Genomic DNA, 11,254 nt, shown 5'->3' on the forward strand with positions numbered 1-11,254 from the left:
TACTACTACACTGTTTTATACAAACAGCAAAACCAGAAAGCATCTGCATCCTTGGTATTCATCTTTAGATTTTAAAACTGAGTAATAAGTTGAATTCTCATAAAATTTCATTTTTGACATAGGAAACAAATGCTACTATTATTCTGCCTTTCCTTCACCTCATAAAGGTAGATACAGATGCTACTGACAACTTAACCTTTAAATCTGTGGGGGAAAAAACAATACTTTAGGACTGGGTGTAGCTCAGTGGAATGGCACTTGCCTAGTACATTCAAGGCCTCAGGTTCAATGCCTAGTACTTAAAAAAAAAAAGCCTTTATATTCATTCCTCATAGAAGGCTTGACAGCAAGCATAACAAATAGCCATTGTAAAATCATAATGCTAAGTATTACCTTAACTTAAAATCCTGCTTACATAATTGTATGTTCATCTAATCACCCAGATACAAAATTAAAAGCATCCTCTAATCACATTAATAGCAGGGGGCTAGACAGTTCTGAGAATTCATTCTCTGGTCTCCTGTCATTAATGTAAACTGAGGCTTTTAAAACTAACTTGGTGAGCCGGGTGTGGCGGCACCTTTAGTCCCAGCACTTGGGAGGCAGAGGCAGGCAGATCTCTGTGAGATCTGGACAAGCCAGGTCTACACAGTGAGTTCCAGGTCAGCTGGGGCTATGGGGAGACCCTGTCTGAAAAAGAAAAAAAGAAAAAGGAAAAAATATAAAAACTAATTTGGGGATACCAGTCTTTGAAGGAGGCTGTATCACAAAACCTCCAAGGGACCAACAGGTAGGAGACTCTGAAGACTGAAAAGCTTACAGTTAATTAAGGTAGTGTTTCATTAGAAGATCTTTTGGAAACAGGAATACAATCAGAATCATTTGTTATTTATTATTAGAAAGCAAGAGTCACCAAATAATTTATCTTTCAGAAAAATATCTTTAAAGTGTGTTTTCTAATGTTCTTTTTTAAAAGGGCATATTCAGTTAGGATGTCTGTGATAAGAGTCTTGAGAATACTGGTTACTCATTTTCCCACTTTAAACAGCTCTTCTCAGTTAAGCACAAGCACGTTAATCCTCAAAGTAAGACAAACTCTTCTGTGCTAAATTTTTTTAAGTTTTTCTTTTCATCTTCTGAGAAAAGGTCTTCTTCATTGGCTGTAGTAGATGTAAAATCAAAGTCTCTGGAATGGCCATTTACAAAGGTAAATAAGGGGTATTTCTCCTTAGAGGAAATTTTCAACATCTGTAAAAGAGAGTACAAAGAATCACTTACTGGATGCAATTGTGCATGCTAGGACCACATGACAAATACTTAATGTTTTGGCTCTGAACTTGTCTTGCTAGCTTCTCTCATTTACATTCATTCAGTACTATTGTTTTAATTGTCCTGTCTAGAAGATCAAAGTTGGTTAGCACCATAAGTTTATCAGTGACAACACATGCTAGGTGATCACTCACTTCTTCCCCAAGTTCCCAAAGTCTTCTAGTCCCATTAGTTTGTAGTTACACTAAAGAATTAACTTGCAATTTGTCTTCTTTGCTAGTAACAGGCAACACAATAAAATTTTGAAATGTTGTGAAAGACTATTAAAATACATACAAAAGCAGCAAGATGCTGGGTCATAAGGTCTGTTCTAATCACAGTTCTGCAGCTTACCTTGAAGAGAACTTGGACAAATCACACTAGCTATCATCTATAAGACAGCCAAAAGATACCTGATTTCCTTACTTCAGATAATTGTGTTTATTAAAAAATAATAAAAGCAATACTATAAAGCTCTTTTAAACATTAAGTTTGGGCACTGGGCATGATGGCACATGCCTTTAGTCCCAGCATTCAGGAGGCAGAAGCAGATGGATCTCTGTAAGACTGAGACCAGCCTGGTCTACATAGTGAGTTCTGGGGCAGCTGGGGCTACAGGGAGGCCCTGTCTCAAAAAGATAAAAAACAAAAATAAGTTTGGAGGCCAGCAAGATGGTCAGTGGGTAAAGGTGCTTTCTGCCAAGCCTGAGTTTGATCCCCAGGACCCACATGGTGGAAGGTGAGAACCAGCTTCCATTGTCCCATCAGATCTGTGTCCCATAACACAGATACACAAAACAAATGAATAAATAAATGTAATAAAATAAGTAAATTGGACTTTTCAAATATTGCTTTATTAAAAAAATTTGACTGAAATATTGCTGCAATAATCTAGCCAACAAGAAAAAGTGTTCTACATAAGTAATGACTGAACTTTATACCTTACTTCCTAAAGTTGCATGCATACAAAAATGGCAGCCCCTAAAATTTTGTGGGGAGACCTACATATAACTTTAATGTAAATGTATGTATTTTTATTTAATGTAAATGTATATAAGTTGTGGTTCAAATGTACTTTGAAAAATTTCAAATATTTCTGTTAAATAACTTCTTTTAAAACTTAATGTTTAAATGAATGGAAAACTTTTTCTGAAGAATTTTTGGACAGAAAGACAATTTTCTTTTTTGTTTTTATTTTTTTGAGACAAAGTCTTACTTGTTCTCTATCTAGACTGGCCTCAAACTCACAATCCTCCTGCCTCTGCCTTCTAAATGCTGGGGTTACAGGCCTGTGTTGCCAGGCCCAGCAGAAATAAATTTTCTTTTTGACAGTGAGGGCCATTAAAAATTTTTAAGAGTTGGAGTGACAGAGGAAAACACTGAAAAAAATAACAGTACATATACACATCACTAATCACAATCAGTTAAACATCATTTGTTACAAAATGGTAATTTCAAGAGAGAAACTAAATTCTCCCAAATGTCAATAATGAACTGAAGAGTTATCAAATACTTATATATATTACATTTATAGATTCTCTTGAAACATGGCTTAAATAGGTGGGCCTGGCATAAAGAAACAACGTTAAATTTAAAACAGTTCAATGAGACATTTAATATAAAATACATTTTTAGTTGCACAGAAACAAAACATCTAGAAACAATCAAATACTAAAAATACTAGAAGTGATGAACCAGATCTTGTAATTCATATCAGGCTTCTAATTTATACATTGCTCTAATTTATTTTATTTGCATTCTCCAAAAAAAGGGAGGACAAAAATATAGAAAACAAGATGAATCATCTTCCATAAGCAGCCAACAGCTGGGCCAGACTCCAAAACTGTTTTTCATTTTATATCCATTTGATGTCACTTGTAAAAGTCCAGTATCTGATGGGCAAAAGTCCAAATTACATTATTTTCAGATCAACACAGCACAACTAACATAATATCTCACCCTTCTTTTCAAGATAGGAAAGGAATCATTTGAGTATATTAGACATGACTCAGATGCTCATCAATTATCAGATTTAAATCTGCACCCCAGGGGGAAAATGTCAGAAAGAAAACTTTTACCCTTCAGAAAATGCATCTACCTCTTGCAGTATAACACCACCTACATATGATATTTATCAATTCAAGTTTTGAGAATTATCAGTGACACAATATTTCTGAGTTTATTTAAAAGAATATTAAGGACTCTCCAATGAGAAATAAAGGTTTATCCAAATGAATTAAAAATGTATGTACACACAAAACCTGCATATATATGTTTATAACAGGTTTGTTCACAATGCCAGAATTTGGAGGTAATCAGGATGCTTTTAAGTAGAACACATTGTCTGTGATAATCCAGACAATGGAATGTTAACCTGTGTCAAAAAGATAAGCTATCAAAATACATGTAAAAACTGCAAATACATATCACTAAGTGAAAAGAACCAATCTGAAAAAACCTGCCTATTGCATAATCCCAACTACATGAGATTAGGGAAAAGGCAAACCTATAGACATAGTAAAAAGATCAGAATCTGGGAAGAAGACGAACAGGTGGAGCACAGAGGATTTTGACAGTGAAATTATTCTTGACGTTATAATGATGACAACGTGTTTCAATGTTTATCAAAACCCACAGAACATACAGCACACAGAGTAAACCCTAACATAAACTATGGATTTGGAAGAAGAATGATGTATTGATCTGAGTTCGCTGATTGTAACAAATACACTGCTCCACTGTGGTGCACTGATAGTGAGGAGGAAGGCATGTGGGAATTTTCCTGATCAATGTTGCTGTGAGCCTAAAACTAAAAAAAAAAAAAAAATTGTTCAGTCTGGGGCTGGAGAGATGGCTCAGCAGTTAAGAACATTGGCAAATTCAGAACCAAAGGATTCAAATGACTCATGAAAGGAGACGACTTTATCAAGAATTAATTACTGGTATATGCAAAATCAACAACCTGTCAACATAGTTTCCAAATACTTCCTGTATTGGAGTACCACAGTAAGAATGTTTTTAAAACATCTTTTAAAAAAAACTATTGATTTGAAAAATTGATCCTAAAACTTTTTTTTTTTTTTTTTTTTTTTTTTTTTTTTTTTTTTGAGGTCTTCTTGTAGCCCCAGCTGTCCTGGAACTCACTATGTAGACCAGGCTGGCTTTGAACGCACAGAGATCTGCCTGCCTCTGCCTCCCTAGTGCTGGGATTAAAGGCGTGAGCCACCACGCCCAGCTGAAACTATTTTTTAAGGAGTGAAAAGTTTAATGTTCTTTTGTAATGGAAACACTGGCTATGTTGTCAAAAATCTTAGTTTTTCCAAAATGGATAATATAAACTCTGCATAAAAAATTCCTGGCTGGATGGTGGCGCATGCCTTTAACCCCAGCACTTGAGAGGCAGAGGCAGGTGGATCTCTGTGAGTTCAAGACTAGCCTGGTCTATATAGTGAGTTCCAGGCCAGTTGGGGCTACAGGGAGACCCTGTCTCAAAACTACCAAAAAAATAAAAAATAAAAATTCCTAATTATGTTGTCATTGTGACAAAGACTATCACCAATTTAGGCACTATTCAAAGTTAAAGACAATGTTAATAATTTAATGACAGGAAAATGTTTATCAGAATTTTTTTAAGATTTATTTTTTTATTTATGTGTATGTATCTGTGTAAGTGGATGCCACATGTGTGGGAGTACCCACAGAGGCCAGGAGAAGGCATCAGATCCACTGAAGCTGGAGTTACAGGTGGTTGTGAGCTGCCTGACAGGGTGCTGGGAACTAAATTCAGGTCCTCTGGAAGAAGAGCAAACGCTCTTAACTGCAGAGCCATTTCTCCAGTTCCCAAATCTTTATTATATAATCTTTAAATTTTATTATAGTTATTTATTTGTAATGTGCATGCATATGGGTGTGGGTGCACACATGCCATTTTTCACAAGTGGAAGTCTGAGGATAACTTGCTGGAGTCAGTTCTTTGCTTCCATCATATAGGTCCTAGGGATAGAACTCAAATCACCAGGCATAGTGGCAGATGCCCTTATCCATTGACCTGTCTCAACAGCCTTATTATATATCTTTAAAAACAGGATATAAAACTATTTGTTAAACCTAATCTAGAGTATGTTAAAACAATTTTATGTACTTTTAAAAGATTAGAATGAAACACAACAGAGTATTAATATTTGTCTCTAAATTATAGAATAATGGGTTTCTTTTTTATACTTCAATTTTCTGAACTTTTAAAGATGCATTTCTTCTATAAAATAAGAAAATCTTAGCCGGGTGTGGTGGCGCACGCCTTTAATCCCAGCACTTGGGAATCAGAGGCAAGCGGATCTCTGTGAGTTCAAGGCCAGTCTGGTCTACATAGTGAGTTCCAGGACAGCTGGGGCTACAGGAAGACCCCGTCTCAAAAAAACAAAAAAAAAAAAAAAGAAAAGAAAATCTTATCTGAGAGAAGACCAGGCTTTGGTAGGCTAAGGCTGAGATCCTCACAGACAGCCTGAGAGAGTGGGCTCCAACCTCCCATCAGTAGTGGGTGTGATCTCAGCAGACTGCCAGAGAGTGCCAGGCTCTGGCCTCCCTCTGGCATAGGGGCTGAGAATGCTTGGGACTGCCTGAGAGTACCTGGATCCTGCCTCCATGTGGTGGTGAACTTCCCCTAATTGCACCATACCCATCCCCCTACCTAGGATTTGGTGAGGCCCCTCCCAAGGCCCCAGGGCAGATCTGCCTTTGGTAGGCTAAGGCTGACATCCTATCAGATAGCCTGAGAGGGTAGGCTCTGACCTCTATCAGTGCAGCAGCAGAGATCTCAGCAGACTGCCAGAGTGTTGGGTTCTGGCCTCCCTATGGCATAGGGGCTGAGAACACAACAGAACAACTGAGAGTCCCAAAATTGCCCCTACCCCTTAGAGAATTTCCCAAATTTTCTCTTGAGTTCCTGCTAATAGGGGTCCAAATGTTAGAAGGAAGCCTAAGTGTACCTGACTGGAACCTGACTTGGGCTTCTGTGGGTACTCCTGAATAGCTGATCTGAAATGAAACCTGATAGAACCTGAACCTGTTCCAACCAGCTTTACATAACCAATAAGGAAAGGATCTAGGCACCTCGATACTAAAAAAAGAAATATATTTCAACTTAAATCTCATATCAGAATTATAAACAAGAAATTCACATGCCAAAATCACAATGAAAGAATAATAAAATAGAAAGCCAAAACACTATGTCCCCAACAAACTCCACCAGTCCCGTAGAAGAATTCTACAAAGAGAACCCCCTAGAGATAACCCAGGACACTGAATTTAAAACATGATCAAAGAATTCAACAAATTTAAAGAACACATGAACAAACAAGTCAAAGAACTAAAAGAAGATAGGGATAAACTTCTGAATGCATTCACAAAAGAGATAGAAACATTGAAGAAACCTCAGGCAGAAATTAAGAAGGAAGTGCAAAATTCAATAAGCCAATGTGAAACAACGGGAAAGCCTCACCACTAGAACGAATGAAATGGAAAACAGAATATCAACATTGGAGGATAAACTTGAAGAATTGGACCACTCAAGCAAAGATTATGAAAAAAACAAAAAACCCACAGGAATGGAATATGCAAGAGATGTGGGACACTAACAAAAGACCAAATCTACAGATCACAGGAGTAGAGGAAGGAGAAGAATTTCAGGTTAATGGTACTGATCATATCTTAAACAGGATTGTAGAAGAGAATTTCCCAAAATTAAGGAAAGACATCCCCTTACAAATACACCAAATAGACAGGGTCAGAACAGAAACGCTCCATGGCATATCATAGTAAAAACACTACACGTACAGAACAAAGACAAAATTCTGAAAGCTGCAGAAGAGAAACAAGTCACATATAAAGGAAAACCCATTAGGATCACAGCTGACTTTTCAATGCAAACTATGAAAGCCAGAAGAGCCTGGACCAAGGTATTTCCAGTACTATGTAACAAGAGATGCCAGCCCAGAATACTACACCCAGCAAAAATGTCTATTATACTTGTGGAGGAAAGAAAAATCTTCCATGACACGAATAGCATGAAAGAATACATGTCCATGAAACCAGCCCTTCAAAGAAAACTCGAAGCAATATGGGGTCAGAGAGAAAAAAAACTATACCCAGGGGCAATGAAAGAAAATAAATGAAGGTATAATTGAGGAAACACAAAATTAGAGAACAAAAAGAGCAATCAAAATGACTGCAACCAATACACATCTTTCAATAATAACCTTAAATATCAATGGACTGAACTCCCTAGTCAAAAGACACAGGCTAAGTGAATGGATTAAGAAACAAAATCCATCTCTTTGCTGTCTGCAAGAAACCCATCTTGCCTTCAAGGACAGGCACTACCTTAAGGAAAAAGGTGGAAAAGAATATTCCAAGCAAATGGCACTAAGAAACAAGCAGGGGTTGCCATTCTAATACCTGACAAAATAGACTTCAAAGTAAAACCAATCAGAACAGATAAGGAGGGTCACTTCATTCTGATCAAAGGAAAAATTAACCAAGAAGATATTACAATCCTTAACATATATGCACCAAACTCTGGTGCACCCAAATTCATAAAAACAACATTACAGGACTTTAAGACACAGATTAACCCCAACTCAGTAACAATAGGGGGCTTCATACCCCACTGTCTCCATTAGACAGGTCAATTGGACAAAGAATAAACAGAGAGATGTCTGAATTAAATGATACCATACATCATAGGTACAGACATCTGTCGATTATTCCACCCAACTACCAAAGAATACACTTTCTATTCAGCACCCCATGGAACATTTCAAACACTGACTACATACTGGGCCACAAAACAAACCTCAACAAATACAGAAAAAATCTAAATAATTCCATGCATTCTATCGGACTACAAATGCAATAAAGCTCAAAATCAACAACGGACAAAGCCCCACTCACTACACGAACTCATGGCAATTAAACAACACACTCTTAAACAATGAGTGGGTCAAAGGAAGAATTAAAAAAGAAATAAAAGAATTCCTGGAATTCAACAAAAAGAACAATACAACCTCTGGGACACAAAAGCAGTCCTAACAGGGAGGTTTATAGTTCTAAGTGCCTACATTAAAAAATTAGAAAAAGCCCAAATAAATGACCTAACACTGCAACTCAAGATGCTGGAAAGGCAAGAACAAATGAAACCGAAACCCAGAAGAAGAGAAGAAATAACAAAAATCAGAGCAGAAATTAAGGAAATAGAAACAAAGAGAACAATAAATACAAGAATCAATGAATCTAGAGCTGGTTCTTTGGAAAGCTAAACAAGACAGACAGATCCTTAGCCCAGTTAACCAAAAGAAAGAAAGAGCAAATCCAAATCAACAAAATCAGAGATGAAAGGGAAAACATCACAACAGACACCCAAAAGATCCAGATCATTATAAGGGAATATTTTAAAAATCTATACGCTACTAAATTTGAAAATCTAAAAGAAATGGATGGATATCTAAAATCATGGGAAACCACCAAAGTTAAACCAAGAAGAGATCAACAGTTTAAAAAGACCCATAAGATATAAGGAAATTGAAAAACTAATACAGAGCCTCCAAAATATAAAAAAAGCCGAGATCCAGATGGATTTACAGCAGATTTAAAGGCCTCCAACCACTACTACTTAAATTATTCAAAACAATAGAAACAGAGGGAGAGCGCCCAAATTTCTTCTATAAAGCCAGTATCACTCTACTACCCAAACCGGGTAAAGACACAACTAAAAGGGGCTGAAGAGATGGCTCAGCAGTTAAGAGCACTGACTGTTCTTGCAGAGGACCTGAGTTTGATTCCCAGCACCCACATGGCAAGTACAAATCATCCTTAACTCCAGTTCCGGGGCAATCTGACGCCCTTTTCTGACCTCCGTGGCATTGCACAGCACAGGTGCACTCACACACATGCTGGCAATACACTCATACACATAAAAAGAAAAATAACAAATAACAAAAAAATTAAAGACACAACTAAAAAAAAACTATAGACACACATCCTTAATGAACATAGATGCAAAAATTCTCAACAAAATACTTTGAAGCCACATACAGATGTACATCAAAAAGATCATTCACCATGATCAAGTAGGCTTTATCCCAGAGATGCAGGGACAGTTCAATATACTCAAGTCAATAAATGTCATTAATCATATAAATGGACTCAAAGACAAAAACTACATCATCATGTCAATACATGTAGAAAAGGCTTTTGACAAAATTCAGCATGCATTTATTTTCAATGTCTGAGAGGGAATTGGACTGGAGGGAACATACCTCAAACAAAATTAAAGCTATATACAACAAACCCACAACCAATATCATTCTAAATGGAGAAAAATTGGAAGCATTCGCATTAAAATCAGGATATCCACTACCTCCATGCCTTTTCAACACAGTGCTTGAAACTCTTGCTACAGCAATAAGACAGGAAAAGGAAATTAAAGGAGTACTAATTGGAAAAGAAGAGGTCAAACTATCACATTTTGCAGATGATATGATACTATACCTAACAGATCACAAAAGTTCCACCAGGAAACTCCTAGAACTGATCAACACTTTCAGTATATAGTGGCAGATTATAAAATCAATCTACAAAAATCAGCAGCCTTTCTATATATCAATAACAAGCAATTGCAGAAAGAATACAGGGAAATGTTCCCATTCACAATTGCTGCAAAAAAAAAAAAAATCTTGAAATAAATCTGACCAAAAACAACAAAGACCTCTACAATGAAAATTTTAAATCGTTAAAGAGATGAGGAAGACACCAGGAGATGGAATGACCTCCCACGCTCATGAATTGGAAGAATTAATATTGTGAAAATGACCATCCTACCAAAAGCAATACATAGATTCAGTGCAATCCCATAACATACTTAACAGAATTAGAAAAAAAAATCCTTCAATTCATATGGACACACAAAAGACCCCAGATAGCCAAAGCAACCCTGAGCACAAAGATCAATGCTGGGGGGATTACTATACCAGATTTCAAAGTATACTACAGAGCTATAGTCATTTACAGCATGGTACTGGCACAAAAACAGACACAGAGATCAACAGAACATCACTGAAGACCCAAACCCAAGTACACACAATTTCAGCCACCTGATATTTGACAAAGGTGCCAAGAACACACAATGGAGGAAAGACAGCATCTTCAACAAATGGTGCTGGAAAACTGGATCTCCACCTGAAGAAGAATGAAACTAGATCCTTATCTTTCACCTTGCACAAAAGTCAGCTCCAAATGGATGAAAGACCTCAATGTGAAACTAGAAACCCTGAAACTATTAGAAGAAAATATTGGCAGTAACTTACAAGATATAGGTGTAGGAAAGAATTTTCTAAGCCGGACAGAAGTTGCTCAGGAATTGAGGTCAGAAATCAACAGCGGGGCCTCATTAAACTAAAAAGCTTTTGTACAGCAAAAGAAACAATCAAAAAAGTGAAGAGAAAATCCATCGAATGGGAAAAAAAAATCACTAGTGACACATCTGACAAAGGTTTAACATCCAGAATATATAAAGAACTCAAAAAACAAAGAAGTGAGAAACCAAATGACCCAATTAAAAGATGGACTAAAGATCTAAAAAGAGAGTTCTCAAAGGAAGAAATAAACATGGGTAGAAACATCTCAAAAAGTGTTAGTAATTAGGGAAATGCAAATTACACCCACCCTAAGGTATCACCTTACCCCAACCAGACTGGCTAGGATCAAGAGAACAAATGATACCAAATGCTGGGGAGGATGTGGAGAAAGGGGAACACTCATTCACTGGTGGTAGGACTGCAAACTCGTGCAACCCCTATGGAAAACAGTGCAGAGAACTCTTAAAAAACTAAAAATGAAAGCCGGGTGTGGTGGTGCATGACTTTAATCCCAGCACTCAGGAGGCAGAGGCAGG

At 36.9% G+C, this 11,254-nt stretch overlaps 1 protein-coding gene across 1 annotated transcript in view; it reads right to left on the reverse strand.

Annotated features, from left to right (window-relative positions):
• Positions 1-867: 867 nt before the first annotated feature.
• Atg4c (autophagy related 4C cysteine peptidase) overlaps positions 868-11,254 on the reverse strand; it is a 101,910-nt gene continuing 91,523 nt past the window's right edge. Inside the window, exon 11 of the mRNA XM_008831081.2 lies at positions 868-1,248. Coding sequence (XP_008829303.1) covers positions 1,081-1,248 — 168 coding nt within the window. The 3' untranslated portion in view covers positions 868-1,080. The remainder of the gene's footprint in view (positions 1,249-11,254) is intronic.

The sequence above is a fragment of the Nannospalax galili genome, unplaced genomic scaffold (assembly GCF_000622305.1).
Source record: "Nannospalax galili isolate Female #2095 unplaced genomic scaffold, S.galili_v1.0 scaffold553, whole genome shotgun sequence".
NCBI classification, from domain to species: domain Eukaryota; kingdom Metazoa; phylum Chordata; class Mammalia; order Rodentia; family Spalacidae; genus Nannospalax; species Nannospalax galili.